Source organism: Drosophila mauritiana, chromosome 2L, assembly GCF_004382145.1.
Source record: "Drosophila mauritiana strain mau12 chromosome 2L, ASM438214v1, whole genome shotgun sequence".
NCBI lineage: Eukaryota > Metazoa > Arthropoda > Insecta > Diptera > Drosophilidae > Drosophila > Drosophila mauritiana.
The window spans coordinates 6,085,140-6,103,181 of record NC_046667.1 but is presented as its reverse complement, the minus strand read 5'-3'; the positions used below and the strand labels follow the sequence as shown (position 1 = coordinate 6,103,181).

The window sequence follows — 18,042 nt, the reverse complement described above, 5'->3', positions numbered from 1 at the left end:
ATGTGGTCGACGGCAAATTGAAGATAAGCATTAGAGCAAGTGGAAACCTCAAGCGGGCCAAGCTTCTTGAAAAAAGAAACTGAATTTTAATGTGGCCCGTAAAAACGGAGGTCATCCGGACCATTTTCTTTTCCGCTTTCCCCGTCTCTGGCTAATATTCCTGCCCTGGTAATCCTGTAACCAAGAACCACGGGTGACTCCGGCGAACCGAGCGGCGGATTACGTCCACACATTAGCCGTGTGCCCGGAATGGGAATCTGTTCCACTAAGCCGACATGACCAATGGCGAGCACTTGTTAATTTCTCATACTAATTTGCCGAAATGTCATTTGGGGAGTTGCCGTGGTGCGCTGAGTTTTTTAGGACCATGCGCCTCTTCATTAATCACGGCGATCGGGTTTTGAGCACGAACCACGACCCCGCACTATTCGCCATCATTTTTTAGGATTTAGCGGAGCTTTCCCACTGGGAAAATGGTATGCCGTATGCCACTCGGCCGCCTCAGTAATGTAAATTTCCCCTGGGTTGTGTGATAAATTCGAGGGTTAGGCGCATGATTAGCGCATTTGCCCCATATATCCGTCAAAAACAATCGTGCTTGGCCTAACAAAAGTGCTAGGTGTACAACTATTTATAGCTGAAATTACCTCGTTGTCTTAGCGCTTTTCCTAGTATAACTGGAAAATAAATCTATCAGATACGGGTTATTACTAAATATTGAAACTTTGCTTTAACTACTAAACTGGTAGTAACTGAGCAAAAGTACTTTGCTTAAATCAAACGAGTTAATTATCAAACCTTTAGGGCGAAAGTCGAGCTATTTAATTTCGCTTACAAGGGTAAATATTTGTGTTTTTTATTTCATGCAGTGTCCTCCCCAACGGTGGTTTCTTCACAAATCCACAATATCAGCAGTTCCTCTTATTACGCAGAACTGCTGCCATTATCAAAATACCAACATAAGCATCCCATTAACTAGATACCAGGCAGTGAGCAGGGGACTTCTATCCACTAAGCCGTCTGGACAAATACTTAGATACCCTCCATTCGGTGTTTTTGGGAAAGCCTGCGCGAAGTAAAAATGGGAAAATATGCTTTTTATGCCAGTGGCGCACTCTCGTCCTTGGGCTTTGTTGTCCTTTGGCGAGGCACTCCAACAACTGTGCAAATAAGTAAAAAGTAATCCTAATTACAATTGCAAGTTATAAATAAACATGGACAAGGGCAGCGTCGCTGCGCAGGCAACACTGCCCGAAATTCGGAAGCAGATAATAATGTAAATCCCCGAACAAGCCATAAAAGGGATAAACCCGGCGAAATGAAATGAGTGAGTAAGCCCGGAAACGGCGAGTCACATCTGAGTTCCTAGGGTAAGTTGGGGTGTAGCTGATGGAAGGACATTCTGAGAGACAAAAAACCAAATCTGAGCTTGTCCTTAGAAAACTGGAAATCATGTCATGTAAGCACCCCGACTTTGCCACGTTATATAATTCTTACAAAGCCCATTACGCGGTAATGTAAACTATGTCATAGATACAATTTCATAGAACTGCTAGGTATTATTGTTAGTAACAGAACACTTATACCAAGTATAATTCTACGTAAATGAATTATTATATAAAAATGATTAGATTTTTAGTCAGACTCGAAACAAATCTATTGCCTTTATACCTAAATCGTATAATCTCCATACGCATTATTTTTTCAAAATATTTTTTAAGAACGCAGATCCCGTTTGAACCCTTTCAGTAAAACATAATTAAAAAATTTCTATTCATCATATTTGTACATGATAGAATCGTTTTCAATAAAGCAAATTGCCTAAATAGCTGAGTTCCGGTTTACGATGGTTCCCTCTTTTCACATCGCATAATTACGAGTACTCCAGGATCAGAGCAATGAAAGCCCATTTCTGACAATCCAATTCACCTCTGCAAATAAACACGAATATCAAAAAAGGTAGATGGGATATTTCCAAGCCCTTTTTGACTTTTCTAAAGGATCAACTACAAGCGCAAACAATGGACGTATGGGAACAATGGGTAGTACGGACTACCTGGTAGTACGGAGCGGTAAAAAAAAGAGAAACCCGTCATAATCGTCCGGCGTGGCCAACTCACCCGTCAGTCGCCGTGATCTGCACCCCAGCTGGTAGCTGGTTTTCCACGGGGTCTTTCCCCTATGAAGCGTTAAATTGAAGCAATTTGACACTTTATCGTCCTAGTCATCGCCGCACACAATGCCCGGGGTGGCTGTCATATTTGCATAGGGAAGTTCTCCCGCTTCGGAAACGCCTAAAAACAAAGTGGAATACGAAGTCGTCCGTCTGTCCGTCCAGTGCAACTAATGCAATTCATGCGATGACGTTTCCCTTCGATCCCACCTCCATCAGCATCTATCTGTGCCTTGTTTGTATTTGTGTTTGCCCATGTCCTGGCAAACGTCCTGTCTGTCAATTTGCATGTTGCCTTGCATCTCACTCGGCTTTGAATTACCGTCTCGCTCGCACCCGCTATCCCCGCTGCTTATCAGGAGCAGCTTCCTTCCGCACGTCCTTGCCAACTTCCTTTGTCCCGCGTGTGCGGGTGGGCACTTGTATTTGTTTATCTAACTATCAGACTGCTGCTCGCTCCAATCTGCAGCTCCAGATTCGAGTGTGTTAATTGCTCACCTCCTGATCGCCCCTTTTCCAACCTGCTGCACTTTGTCCTTTGCCCTGTGTTAATATTTTAATAGCAGACCGAGACTTGCTAATCTACTATTGAGTTTTGTATCCCTGCTAATGCTCAAAAATCATTTGCTCACACATCTGCAAACACTCAAACTGGCTATTTGGATGCATTTACAGTTGACTTGCTGGATACTCAAGATTGTGGGCCAAGTGATTCTGTTTCTTCGAGAAAGTAAAAAGTACTCACCGATCTCAACTATCAACTATCATTCACTGATCACATAATTATGCTTTGGAATCATTAAATACACTTGGGATGTCTTTATAGTTTATACGTACAAATAATGCGTCACGCTGTTTTTTATAACCGTATTAAATGGCCGTCGAGTGTCCAACTCCAACCAAAACACACACTCAGATGGAACGAGAAGGGGCGGCTCGAACCCTTTTTTTCGCAAATACTTTCGAAAGGTCCACATAATGCGACAAATAAAGTCATTCAGAGCGAGGACAAACGACGACGAGTGTTACAAATTGAAAGCCTGTTAAATGAACAACGGACACAAAACCGAAAAGTGCAATGAAAATAAATAAAGTTGAATAAAATCAAATAAAATCGTTTAACACTCGCCGGTTGGTTTGGGTCCCAACCGCTCCAGTTGACAGACAGAATGCCGTCGAATCCGAGGCAACTTTTCACGCATTTTTACGAACAACGGCCAAAATCCATTGGCCAAAAGGAAGAAATGAACACATTTGTTCCTTTTTCCCTTCGCAAATGGCTTTCAACTAATTTCGCCGGGCATGTTTGACAGGTGGGACAGCTGGCATGGCCCGCGAATTGGATGGCTGTCAATCAGACGTTCATCAGTCCATCCATCTATTTATTCGTTCCCTGGTGTCGAGGAATCGAAAGTGTCAATTAAAACACCGCCGAGTATTTGACTGCGATTATCTTTATTACGTTTGATTTAAATGTTTGCAATGGCATTTCTCGACAGAAACAAGATTATAGGGGTGTGCCAATTCAATCAAACAAAATGAAATCAATCTGAAAACTCATCTCTTGAAATCTTGTGATGATAACTCTGATAACTCGCTACAGCAACTTTTGCAATATCCTTCAATCATCGAAACTCCATAAAACTTCTGAACTTACACGTTTAAATTTTAAGCATGTTATGAACTTTGCTTTGAAATCCAAATGATGGCATAATAATTAAACTGAAACGCTGAAAGTTTTATCTTTAATTTACATTATGTGTTGACTCGAACTAAACAAGAGTTTTTTGTGTTTGCGTACAACTTAAATAGCGGAGTTTGATCGGAAATGTGAAAAGCTGTGTTGATTTCATCTGTGTACACTTCCGGCCTCGTTGGCCATCAGTCGTTCGTCAATTTGCGGTCAACGGTTTAATTATATTACATTCGATTTCTGCCTTCAATCAGAATTGGCGTGGAATTAAAGCAGATGGTCTTTGACTCACCCCGATCGTAAATGAATAGAAATAAAAGAAGAAGTACTCGATTAATGCCTCCGGGGACATCAGGGCCTTCTGTACTATTTAAACAGCAACTTATGTTTTGTTTAACTTACTAGATTGGGTCCCAAAGGACGGTTACTACGCCTCCTTCGGAGTGATGAACCACATATTGACAGATTTTATAGGGTATATTCTTGGGAGGTTGTTTACAAGAACTCCGTTGATGGGCATTTGTTTATCTACGGGAGTATATCTGTTTATGCAGTGCCCTAAAATAACGCAGTGTGAGCTGAGTTTTCCATTCCAATGTAACATTAAAGTATCTTGAAACATAAACCACAAAGGACATGTCATCGAGCATGTCAGCACTACACTGGGAAAAAAAAACTTAACTCTATTAATAATGGAAAACCATTAACAAAGAACCCTTGTTCGTATTTATGTTGTTCCCAATCCAAGCCAAGTAAAACATTGTTATTTACTGTTTAAATAATTGAATACTATATATTTGCCTTTGAAAAATTTACACATAATAAATGCATTTAAATTAATTTAGAAATTAAACTAGTCGGTATATCGACCGCCAAGCGCACCGTAAATAAACAATTTAATGACGTTTGCCGTGATTTCCAAAAGACCGGATAACCATTACATTAGTATATAAGTTTTTACAGTGTACTTTTATTAATTTTTACAAAATGTATTTTTAACTTAATGTCTAATCGTTTTATTTAGCTTTATTTAGCATTACGTTTCTTTAATTTACACAAGTCTTGTAGGTAGGTTCGTGATTTGTTTTTGCTCGATAGTAATTTTTCAGTGGCGGACAGTGTTTTTTCTTGCAGTGTTCGATCGTGTCTTGCTGTAGTTGTGTTTTCAGTGGGCCAGTGTTGGCAAACCGTTGGTGCAGTGGAAAGTCGAAAGGTTTAGAATTTGTGCAGAAAGTTGAGAAATACATACGGACATATCTCGAAGCCTAATGTTATTAAATACTTTTAAATATTGTTGTAACCGCTTGCTTAATTTTAAGTTGTATATCTTTTGTTGTTAAAAACTTCGCAAATTCTTGCACAAACATTTTAAACGTTGTTTGTGTGGAGCGTGTGCCTGTTTTGGGTTTCTTTTCTTTCGGTTTTACTATTTAAACTAATTTTTAGTGTTATTAATGGGTGTCGAGTGTCTCGTTTCGTTTATACTTTATGCTATTTCCAACACGCCTATTGTTTGCCTATGTATCCGGTTGTTTAAAATTATTTTATCTTTGCTGCTGCTTTATTAAACTACTACGAAGCTACTACGTTTAACTCTTAGTAAGTTTCGGGTGATACTAATGCGCATTAAACTAAAAAGGAACATATACATGATTATCCATTAATATTAATTATAAATACGATTTGTTTCTTGTTTTATATTCATAGTGCTTTCTTTATAGTCAGAGTCATTTGTTTGCGGGTAGTACGTTTCGATAAATTAGAGTTAGCATTAAGAACTGAATACTCGCATCCGCGTGTCTATAAATATAAATAGTTGAATATTGAATCACAAATCATTGATGAAAACTTCATTTTTCTTGGTTTAGGCGAAGTCGCTCTGCACGCTCTCTTGGTCCGTTAAATTCCGTTACAATTTTATCATCATCATTTCCCGGGATTTTCATCTCGTGGATTTTCCTACGTAATTTTGCTCAACGCGTCATCGTGTTTCCATCTATAGCAAACAATCTATGTCTATAAGTTTATACACAGAAAATGTACAGTGGGGCTTAAGTAGTGTGAGTGTAGGCGCTTATAGGGTTCATCAGATAGTTCATACTATATAGTTCAGATAGTTCATATAGTTCAGGTTTAGTCGGGGTAGGTTCACAGGCATGTACAGTTAGTTCGCAGATCGCAGTGTTCTTCCCGAAAGAGTACTACAAATCAGTTAAACATTATTATAAGCTAGTTAGTCGTATAGGTGTTACTCAATATAATATTATTTCTTGCTTCGTTTTATAAACAAATTGTGTCGCTAAATGCTAGACCTTAAATTCGTCTCAATATTCTCATGATTTGTGTATAATCTTGTCGTGAGTTTTTTGTTTTTTTTTTTTTCTTTCGCATGATGTCCTGGATTCCTCCTTGCAACTCAGCTCCTTGCCATCAGATGCAGGTTCTTCACTACCGATTCCTAAACTCGTATATTTACAGGGTGTTCTTAAAATGTTTCATTAGCTACGTTGTTGGCATATTCTCGACCCTACACTATAAATGATTGGTAGGCGACTTGACTTCGTTTTCGATTCGATTTGATTCGTTTTCGATTCGATTCTATTCGCTGCGTTTCTTGTTTGCTCAGTGGGTTCAATTGTTGGGCCTTTTTAATCCAACTATTTGTGCTTGACTTTATTTCTGTCCGATTCGCCGTTTTTTGCGCGGACCTAATTCGGTGATTTTAATTTCGGCGTAACGTCCTCTTTTTTTAGTACTTGTTGCATTTTCAATTCGATTTCCGTTTAGAGGATATCGCTGTAGATGAAATAAAAGTAATAAAAAAAGAGGGTTAATAGATATTACTTATGATATCAATCACTTTACTACTTTCCTATGTAAAGTAAACTAAATAAGCATATCTATTGTTTTAGTGCACTAATGAAACTCACCTCAAATCCATTCCATATGGGGTTTTCATCAATGATACCACAGCCTGTTGTTTTGTGCCCTCATGACACCGTTTGTCACTCCGCCCCCCAGTTCATTGTCATTTCCGCATTTGGCGCCGTCCTTTCCGCTGCCGCTGCTGCCGCTCTCCCCCATCTCCCTGGTGACACTGCCCGAAGCCTCGCCTGTGGCGGCCCCCGCCTTGGAGCCGGCCTTCAGGTGCACACCCACCACCTCGTCGACGGGCACGGGCACGGGCGCCAGCCCAACCCCATCCACGGCCTTGAGGTGCTGGCGCTGCTGGAGGCCATCGCGCAGGTGCTTGCCCCCCGGGGCGAGTTTGCTGTTGTGCAGGGTCAGGCTGTACTTGGGCTTGCTGCTGGGACCGCCCCCGTATCCCCCCGCCGTGGTGGCGACCAGGCTCAGGTGCTGCGGCTTCTTGGGCATGGTGGTGCTGCCGGCGGAGGCGGTGGCGGCAGTGATCCGCTTGGGAGCCGCGGCCACCAGCTTCAGTGAGGCTTCGAACTAGAGGTTATCGGGGTAGCTGCGGAAGTTATAGGTCCGGGCGCGCTGGAACTCCGCTGCGGCGGCGGCGGCAGCCGAGGAGCTGTTCCCGCTGCTGTACGGATTGATCATGGGTGCGGTGGCCTTCGAGTTCATGGTGCCAATGCCGTCGTCGTAGATGCCACTATGGTCCGGCCCACCGGTGCTGCAGTGGCTGCTGTGGCTGTGGCTGCTCTTGCCGCCGCCGCTGCTCACCGTGTTGGTGTTGCTGCTGCAGCCACTGCGCTCCGAGCCCGGACCCTTCAGCGGCTTGAAGATGGCCGTGGTGGCGTAGTACTTCTCCATGGGCGGCGGCGGAACGGTGGGTGGTCGCGGGAAAATGCTGCTCAATGGCGGAGGCGGGGTGCGCCGCACATTCACATAGCCACCACCGCCGGGCGCTCCACCTCCCATTTTCGACGAGGGCATGTAATCCTGCATGTGGGGCACGGCGTAACCACCTTCCGGCACATCTGTGGTCGATGAACGAGCAGAGAGGAAGAGAGGAAACGGGGGAAAAGTCAGCTTAGTCAGGGGAATTGCCACAAAAATTTATTTGCATTAGTTGCCGGCGACGCCATATTTTATGACTTTGCGCGCCAGCCAGCGGAAACGTCCTCCGCAGACGGATGGTGGTTAAAAGGGGTCAAGGGGGAGGGAGTTAAGGTAGTGGAGGTTCGAGGGAGCTTACACACCTGTATAGTCGGGCGTCATGTTACACTGTAAATCATTAACCGCCGCATAGCCGTTCACACCGCTCGTGTACATGTTCACATTGAAGGGTTCGTGGTAGAGGCTGTTCTTGCCAATCGAGTCGTTGTCGTCCACACTGGCCTGGAAAAACAGAACGCAGGAATAATGTTAGTTAAAAGCACACCAGGCACCAAGGACCCTATGCCTTAACTTAACTAAACAATCGTATTTAACCTCATGGAGCTATTCAGATTTATACAGAAAGTCTCGATTAAAGGGTTGATTCAGTTATAGCCAGAGTGTCGTCCTCGCACTCGATTAAAGCACAACTTGGCCAAATAAATGCCCCAATCTTGCCACATCTGTTGCATCGACTTCCAGCTGGATAGTTCCGTGTTCCTTTCTTCGGTGCGATGATAAAGTTTTCCGCACACAGAACTCTTAATTTCCTCTCGAAGAAAAACTTCTTTAATCGAATTTGCCCACCTCCAGTGGGTCGAACTTTAAAGTTTCCCCCTCACTGGCCACTTAAGCCTGACCCCCACAAATCAAGAGAGCACGCACACTGTCGCCGGGCGTTGAAAAGTCCCATTAAATAAATGCCGGACGGAGGAGCTGCTCACGTAGGACTAAGCAGTGTGGAAACTCCACGCTACATTGAACAATTATGTGGGAATTCGAGACAGGAATTTCCCGTCCACTACGCACACGTATATGCCCAGTGCGAAAGTGGCAAGTGCCCAATGGCCAGTGCCCCATGACCACGCCATGGTCCACCCACCTTGATGCTGTTGCCGTTCGGACGGTGCTTGTCCACGTTGCCGCCGAGGGTGTTGGGATTGAAGCTGTACTGGAAGGCGTCCAGGACGTTGCTGCCGCGGGCCCGTTTCGTTCGCGAGACGATGAACAGGATGATGGCCACCAGGAGGATGATGATGGTGGTGAGGACAACGATGACCACACCGATGAAGTTCGCGTCGTTCGGCTCCTGATCGATGGGGCGTGGCGCAATTACTGCAATGGAAGCGGAAAAGAGCAAAGGGCAAATTGAAATTTAAATTAACAAACGCGCGCGTCGAAACGAAATTAAATGTAAATATTGTTCAACTAAATAATTAGCCAGCGTCCATCCGGAGCAATGAAAACCCGGCAAAAGGCCCGATCGGGGGCGCATTGGCAAAGTGAGCTGTTAATTGGATTTATCATGCTTTCCAGCTACTTACATTGCGGCCCGTTGTTGTACTTGTTGTTGCCACCGCCGGTATCGCCGCCCGCCGCTGCCACGCCCTCGCCGAGGCCTCCGGCCGCGCCGCCCACTCCGTTGGGCTTGTTCCGGTTGGCCTGGTACTCACTGCCCTTGGTCTCATCATGGACATCCTGCGCCTGGCTGGGTGAGTTGCTGCGCTGCTCCTGCTCGTCGGTGAAATTTCCCATGGCGGGCACTGGGGATTAGAGGGCGAAACGCAAAGAGTTAGATTGGAGCTCATTGGAAGCCATTCAAGTAACTGATAGATATAAGCGGATTACGGCAGGATCCGCTTTATAGCTGGAGTATAGCCCTCTCTTCTAACCCCGCGACCTTAATGGCTTATCATTCCCCAGGGCAAGTTACTGTAGGGTATAACTAATAATCCAAAGATGCAATTTTATATATGTTTTCCTCTAATTAATGAGTTTAAAGTAAGCTAATTTGCCGTCCGATTATGCATTTGATGCTAACACCTTTGTAACCCAAAAAAGCTAATATCCTTTGAAGCAACACCTGCACCTTCGTCCATTGCCCACCTTCATCCAGAGCTCGCTTTGATCTCCCAGGATTCCCATTCCGCGCAGCGTATGTTTTGCGGAATGATTTTTATCCTGCTAACATCTTGGGGGCATAACAAAACAGAAATGCCATCTCGAGTGGGTGACCTCGTTTCTTAGACAGTAAATGGCGTAATTACTGTGTGAAGTTCTTGCGGGGATGTCGTGGAGTTGAGGCTGCTGTTTTGAGCTATGTGCCTGGATCTCAGACAGGACTGGCTGTTGTCTTTTGTTTCGACACTGCCATTGTCCTTCGGGTGGCAGCGCTATTTTCCCTTTTCCATTTTTTTCGCTTGAGAGTATCCGACTGAGCGACCACAGGGCCATAAAACGTTTAAAATAATTAAAATATTTCGTGCCACATTTATCACACACAGTACGCGAGAGTGCGAGAGAGAGGGTGAAGGGCAGGGGGAAAGGACTCCGTGGGTAATGGCGAATATGCCGCATATCCTTTGCCACAGTGCGCAGATCTCGCCGCTGCTGTCGCATGCCCTTTATAACTAATTCCCTTTGTGTGTCCCCGGGGCCTTTCTCTCTGCTCCCGTCATTGTTTTCTTATTTTTTTGGCCTTTGTATTTTTAGAAACCTTTAAAGGCGCATAGTACGACACAACAGCGACTGCAATCACCGCGAGCAAATCTCACAAATTGGGGTTAAATCTGTGTACACTCACTCGCTGGCGCACTCACAGTGCCTGATAAAAATATACGCATACCCTCGAAAGACGCTTCCCTGCCATTTTGAACGTGCGTTTCTTTTGTTTACCCTTACCCTAGTTTCTGGCCTCTTCGAGGCCTGCACTCGAGGCGTACGAAATAAAAAACAGCTGGTTGCCCCTGGTGTTCCACGGCCACAACCCACTCTCCACTCTCTTCATAAGGTAGGATCCCATCCCATCCCATCCCGAGCCAACCCGTACCATACCACACCATCCCATTCCATGTCGTCTTGTGTGCGTGACAAATGCTTCGTGGCGACGATTCTGTTTTCTGGCTAGTCATGTAATTGCTGCACGAATGCATGAGGAGCACAGCATGTGAGTTTGGTTTTGTTTATTGTGGTTTCGTTTCTAGTTATCCTTGCTTTTTTGCTCCCTGTTCCCACAAAAAACATTTCGCCTCGTAATGCTTTCGGCTAACCACTCAGAACTTCTGATCGTCGAGGATCATTCGAGTGGCATGTCCATTATAATGCCGAACTTAAGATCGCTGGGTTCCTTTGTGTGAGCTTCCTGAGCCTCTTATGCGTCTTAGGAATTTTGGAACCTTTGTTGTCTTTCATTTCGAAAACCTTTTCTAATAGAATATTTTCCCTCCCCTAGCTCGACTAATTGACTTATAAAAACGGAGCTCAGTTCGATTTATGATCAACTTCCCGGCGTAAAGCTATTAGGTTCCCCTATCAGTGCCATCCCAAATCCAAGTGCCATCTGCCCGGAAAATGTAAAGTACAGGAAATCCCTATTCATACGGCACGCTCTATTGAGCTCATCAATCAAACTCATCCCCTTGCCCTATTTCACACCTAACAACGGAGGGATTTACGTGGATTCTCCACCGAAAACACAATGAATTTAAGCGATCTTCGGTTCACTGACCGGAGTTATAGTAATTGGTAGAGCGGAGGGTTGAATCCGGTATTGAGCCTGGCAGTGGGGAAAATTTTAATCGGGACATGTCGGGATATTCATGGAAAAGTAAGCTGAAATGCAATTCATAGTTTCATCTACCCTTGAGTCTCGGATTGTTTACATTTTAGCAGGCAGACGGGTTTTGCGCATTCAATTGACTTTAGTTTTTCAGCCAGAGGAAAATGTTTGTGTTCGTTTATCTCGGGGCCTTTCCCACTCATCCCCCCGCCTCCCCTGCACTCGCAGCAGTCCATTGTTATTGGCCAAAATGTTGGAAAAATGTTTTATCCCCTGTTAGGAGTAATGCACTGCTCCTCCGCCCAACAAATCCCTCAGTCCTCAGCCCTTAGCCCTTAGACGTTGTGTTGTCGCATAATCGAGAGCTCGAGAGTGAAATGAAGCTGAAAAATGCATTTGTACGTATGCAATTCCATTTCCTCAAGCGGCCTGCCTCACTTGGCAATTGCAATTCACTGCAATTCAGTGCAATTCTGTGCCAGATTCATTCGTTTTAACGTCCCAGCATCTCACGTGCCACACTTACCGGATATAAAGCTGATCTCGGAGAGCATAATCCATTTGACGGCAAAGTACAAATTGATTTTCAAATATTTGCCCACCCGGTGGTGCAGCTTGATGGTCACATCCCTTGCATGATCCATTATCGTATCGGGCATATAGGAAAACTGAACGGGTTCACCCGAAAAGTAGCGACCTCCGATGCTGAAGAACACCTTGGCATGCACAAATACCTGGCGAAGATATGGGATATCATTTAGTTCGCTTATAAATAACATATTTGGCTTTTAATTTTGGTATTTCTAAGACTAGGCTACGTGCTCACCTGAACATCCTTGGTGAACATATTGTTCGTGTGCAGCACGATGGCACTGAAATTGCGAACCGTATCGAACTCAAAGACTATTTCAACCGGTTTTCCCAGCAGTCCGGGCGTATCGTTACGCCAGCCAATCCATTCATAACCTGAAATGAATAAAAACCCATCAAAATGAAATAAAATGAACATTACCCTGGAACGGGCGGGGAGAAATCAATAGAGCAGCCCTGCGGCGGACTGACATGTAAAGCTATTTAAGTCCCCAACCTGGCATTGCCAATGGCACATTTGGGGTGAAGTTTTCCCCAAATGCCCCCAAAACAAATAACTGCTCACGGCAGGCGCACGAAAGGGGGTTTTTTTGGGTTTGGATTCTCGGATTGGGTCTGGGTTGGTGTTTTTGGGTTTGAGGGTAGACTCTGTATAACTAGAAATAATGGCCAATGCGACATTTAAGCCATTTTTTCTGTCGCTGCCTTGTTTGCGTGGCCCTAATTTCAGTGGGGTAACGAGTCCCCTACGTGGGGGACTTAGAGAGGACTTCAGGGGAGGAAACCCCCTTGAGCAGAAATCATGCAATATTAGCTTGCAGCCACTATACTCGTATGCTTATGGGATTGGAGGGCAAGACCTAACTAGAATTTATACAATGCCGCCTCCCTTGGGGCATGCAACATCCCGCCAGCCTGGCGGAGTATTGATTCCCACTTATAATGCAAATAAGCAGAAGACGAGCAAATAGTTGCCATAAAAGCCGAGATATGGGAGTGCCGCGAATCGAATCTGAATCAGAATCGAAATCGGAATTATGCGCCGGAAACTTTGCCGTTGCAATGCGTTGCCTTTATGACTCCGTCTCGAGCTCGTCTCGAATTTCCGCAGACACAGCGACTGCATGTCTAATTGTCCAACCGAACTTTGCTCCTGCGTGGAGTTCTCGATTCTCAATAATTTCGATTATTGGCCATTTGCCAATCCATGGGGCATGTGGGGCATGGGGCATGTGGCATGGTGGGCATTCAATGGAAGTCGCGGGGCGGGGCGAGATGGAAAAATATAAACTGGCTGGCTTCGCAAATTCCAGAACTTTTGCATTTTTGGGGCGGAAATGAATGCCAGAGTTGCCATAAATTATCAACTATGCATAATGTTTACATTTTTTACTGCCGCCGCCCATCGGCGTTGGTGAAAGAGGCAGAGAGGGGGCGTGGCAGTCTATATCTTGGCCTGGTATCCGGCAAGTTTTACTGCGACGCCAGCAAATGGTCCAAAGTTATTATTTATTTTTGCTTATTGTGTTGTGCAGTCAAATTATTGGCGAGGCCGAAGTTTTCCCCCCATCGATGTTCAATGAAGTGAACCTTCGACGGCGCAATGGGGGTCAGATGAGCCCCATGCTCCTCCCGTCGCTGAACTTTTGTCATTATTCGATGTTAATCAGTTTCTTTCTGTTGCCATAAATCTTTTCGGTTTCAATGGGCCATCGCCGCACTGTGGGCATAAACAAATGGTTCTCGAATGGGTGAAAGTGAGGGAGAAAGTACTTGAAGATTGCAAATATCTAGAACTAAATATAGATCTATAAGATTCTTGCCATTATGGCATCCAAATTCTATTACTTGTATGATTTTATGATGTAATTATCTAAATTCGACCACAGTGCTTAGTGTAAAGTTGTTAGGAGAAAGTTATGGCTGCGGAAGGCAAACCTTTTAGGCTCATAGTTTTCAGTTTCAAACGGGAAGCGGATGGCCAAATGATGGGACTGTTTTAGCCAAGGAAATTTCATATTTTCGGGCGAATTAATGGAAAAGTTTCGCGCAAGTGGCACGGTTCAGTTACTCACCCTTTCCGAATCCATGGATGTCGGTGCGGAAGTTGTCCTTGCCCTTCTGCCCATCCACCAGCTGACCAAGTCCGTCCACATAGCGATCGCCCTGCTCGTTGCCATCGTACGTTTTATCCGACAGATCCACCTCCATGCCGCGCTGCACGCCCTTCGGAATGCTGTAAGACACGATGCCCTCTGAAAATGGAAAGGAAACACATTTAAATTTCGAGTGTGGAAATTCGGGGAATTCAAACAAAAAACTTTAAGACGAAAATAACGAAACCCGAGCTGCCGACTAAGGGGATTGAATGGGATGGGAATGGGAATGGGTATGGGGATGGGGATGGGAATTGGGGAAATCACACACAAGACATGTCAAATACTCGTTTCGCGTCACGTGGGTAAGACAAATGTCTGACAAAATGCTGAGTTCTGTGGTGCTGCTACACTTAGCCGAAAAAGTTGTGCGACAGAGCTGAGGAGCAAGGACAAACTTAAATATTTAATAATATTAGGATCTGTATCAATTGGTGGCTCCAGTGTAGCTGCCTCCTTACTTCGTTGGCCTTAAAACCGCGCTAAATTAAAACTTTCCACTGCGTACTCCCCCAAAGACGAGGGATTCGGTGAGCTGCCCCAGGAGGTGTGGAGCATATTGAGTTACTTGAAACATAATTTCGTTTTGTGGCCACTTTGGAAGCAACCAAGCCTCCCCTCGAGTCTGTCATTCGGTTTCGGTGGTTATGTTGGGCATTAATCGAAGGGGATCGAGAAACTTGCCGGCTATAGTTTTTCAATGTCAAAGTCAAGCGTTATTCTCGGGGGCTGAGTCATGGGTTTCCTTGGGTTGGGTTGTGCGGGGATTAGCTGGGCTGAAGTAAAAGCGGAAACCAAGTAACCGAAAAGCTAGGGCTTCAATCGAACGCATAAGGATACCAAATTGCCGGCACTCGCCAGCAAACACCTGACACTAATTACAAAATCGAATGGCCGCCCCCACTCCGCCCCCGAAAACAATTAGATCAGTTCGAAAAAAACAACAACTCGGGGTTGCCAGGCACTCGATATAATTATACGCTGTCCGGAAAATAGGGTGCACCGATTGTGGGGGGAGGGAAAAAACTCCGACACACGCTTAACTAATTCACTAGAATTTCTATTTACACAATCGGGTCACGTGGTAAACAGGACACGCGGACAAACAAGCTCGCAGGATATATAGATAGATAGGCGGCGCAAGGCAGTCGTTGGAATTTTCCAATAATTACCAAAAATCACATAATTACACGTAATTAGAGACCTCCTACGCACTGCCCACACATGCATATGTGGATAATGATGATGGGGCTGCTCAGGTGGGCAAACGACCCTTATCGATCATGATATGGGCGGATATGGGAGGATGGTGGCTATGGAAGTGGGTGGTGCGCTCGACCGAAAATATTAATTATTATTCAAGGCCTTCGGACTGGCTGGACCGCCTCGTTTAATTACATGAATTACGTCGGAGCTGGCAGATAAGACCTCCTCCTACTCCTCCACATCATCCTCCTCCTCCTACTCCTCCTCCTCCTCCTCTTCCTCCTGCGACACAATATTAAACCGAATGTAAACGTTATATGGCATATTTAATTAACTGCAAAGACATTCGGGGCAGCGCGTTTTACAATTGCCTCCGCTGCGACGAAGTTCACGCAATGCCAGCTCATGGAAGACCATGGAGCACTGGGGGGCAGCAGGATGGATGCCTCCACCTCCGCTGTCTGTGTGCCTCGTTATTCGCGTGCCAGCATGCGATCCTTATTTGCGTGTCGCGACTGTTGGCCAAAAAAAAATGAGCAAAGTAAGGACAAGTCCTTGCTTAAGTGCGTGGAGTTTTTCTTCTTTTTTTTTGTTGGTTTTTTTTTGTTTTTGGTCGCCAAGACAGCGAGCAACTGCAATATATAAAATGTAATTTCTCTCCGCCTTTCTTGGATGTGGCACGCAAGCCAAACGGTAACGGCAACAATGTCAACGCGCTTCTGGCTGATGACTCAAATTGAGGATACCAGATGGATGGATGGATGGATGGCTGAGTGGTCCCAGTGGACTGGCCGGAACTCAAAGGGAATTGGAAAGCAGCCTTAAGTGTGGACAAAGCACTACCCATTTAGTTGCACCCACCTGGCAGCTCCACTTTCAATTGCCCAACCTCTCGGAGCTGAAGTTTCCCTAGGTTTCAACACCAAGATAGTGAGCTAGTGGCTCGTAATGCCCTAAAATGGCCATAAATTATGGGCCCCCGAACAGTGGGTTCCATAAATCGCCGGCTTAACGCTAATCAGTTGCTGGCTGCATTTATAATGCACTCGAGCATATGCAAACCCGATGCCCATTCCCCTTTTTTTTCGATTTGACGATATCAAGAGCTGTTGTTAAATCGTAACAAATTCCAGCTTAGCCACGCTTTGGATGTCAAAGTGGGGAGATAATCTCACTGACTGGTGGTCGGTCGTATGAACCCTATTTTTAACGATTGTGGCGCTCTAACCCTAAACGGAATAGTTCGGGAGCGGCTCTAGGTGGGGCCAAAGGGCCCCATTCAAATGCCAGCAGTTTCCGAAATTTATGGCCTGAATTTATAAACAATTATGATTCGATTCGGGCATGTTTTCGAGCAGATTAATGATCGCGTAATGAAATCGACGCGACCCCAAGATGGAGATTTATTGATTTCTTCGCCCACTGTCCACAGTCCACTGTCCACTGGCCGTCTGGCACTTGTCTAGACCCATCTGCTGTTAGGGCCAACAATGTGGCCCACTCGGGGCGCAATCCATTCCCATCTTATCTTGTTTAATTTGCATATGAAATGCGCCATGTCGGCGGCTCTCCTGTTCACATTCACATTCCCCGTGGCAAATCAAATGATAGTCCGCAAAATGTGAGCGGTCAGAAGGTTTGCATGTCTGCCACCCCCGAATCCACATCCACATCCACATCCATATCCAAATCCAAGTCCCCCGTTTCGTCGCAAATGGGCGTGCCGCAGCTGAAACTCGGTGCTCCCGCGCACACAAATGGCGCCACTTATCAGGGGAGCTCGTCCCATTCCCAGGAGCCAGTTCGTAGTGCCTAGTTCCCATTGTACCACCACCCCGAAGTCCCGGGTCCAAACATTGCGTTAATTTACGGAATAATTTTCAACTTCCGCGCCTTTTTCCGCTCCTCGGGGGCATTTTGGGGGACTTGGGGCTCTACAAATTGTCATTAGGCGCGTTTCGCTGGCCAGTTGTGTGCTATTGCTGCCGACGGAAAAGTCGCCGCCCAGCCCATGGAAATCATAGAAAAATTTGTTTGTCCAGACTTGTTTCTGGCCCGTGGAATACTTGACAATTGCGTGCAAAAAATCGACAAAGTAAAGGTTAGGAGCAGCCGCACCGACCAGGTTGGTCATGTTGTTTGCGTACACTGGGAGAAAGTGTGGCTGCCATTCAAATAAACCCGATGATGCAGTAATGATAGTAATTCGCTAGCAATCTGATAATAGCAATGGATAATACTAATGAGATAACACATTCTCACATCTGATGGTGCATTGTTAACACTCCATTCTAGCAGTGCACTGAGTTGTTTTAGAGTTTTCCTGTTCTTTTTGTTATCGGACGACTGACGGGACATGGTGTTCAGCGTGCCCGGCATGTCGTCGTCTGGGATTTCGATTTCGGTCGGGTCTAGCCGGGAGAATCGGATTGGTATGGGATGTTTTTGCAACGTCTGCACGCGATATATATTTCAAGTACAGTGCTCATGGCGTTGAAAAGAAATCCCGACCATCAAGTTGCGGTGCCCCTATGTTGGGAAAGAATCAGGAATGCGCTACACTTGGTTCCACGGAGCGTAGCAGTCACCTTGATTGGATTAC

The 18,042-nt window shown here is 45.3% G+C and overlaps 2 protein-coding genes across 2 annotated transcripts in view; both read right to left on the bottom strand.

Annotated features, from left to right (window-relative positions):
- Positions 1-6,196: 6,196 nt before the first annotated feature.
- Positions 6,197-7,261, bottom strand: LOC117138097. The gene is made up of 2 exons (XM_033299955.1): positions 6,797-7,261; positions 6,197-6,662 (listed from the first exon to the last, which is right to left on the bottom strand). The coding sequence occupies exon 1, from the start codon at positions 7,239-7,241 to the stop codon at positions 6,825-6,827; it is 417 nt and encodes a 138-aa protein (XP_033155846.1). The 5' UTR covers positions 7,242-7,261; the 3' UTR covers positions 6,197-6,662; positions 6,797-6,824.
- Positions 7,262-7,300: 39 nt separating this feature from the next.
- Positions 7,301-18,042, bottom strand: part of LOC117138088 — a 29,115-nt gene continuing 18,373 nt past the window's right edge. The window contains exons 6-12 of the mRNA XM_033299941.1: positions 14,154-14,333; positions 12,314-12,453; positions 12,014-12,221; positions 9,254-9,472; positions 8,812-9,044; positions 8,033-8,171; positions 7,301-7,810 (exon numbers count right to left, since the gene is read on the bottom strand). Of these exons, the coding sequence (XP_033155832.1) occupies positions 7,320-7,810; positions 8,033-8,171; positions 8,812-9,044; positions 9,254-9,472; positions 12,014-12,221; positions 12,314-12,453; positions 14,154-14,333 (1,610 nt within the window). The 3' untranslated portion in view covers positions 7,301-7,319. The remainder of the gene's footprint in view (positions 7,811-8,032; positions 8,172-8,811; positions 9,045-9,253; positions 9,473-12,013; positions 12,222-12,313; positions 12,454-14,153; positions 14,334-18,042) is intronic.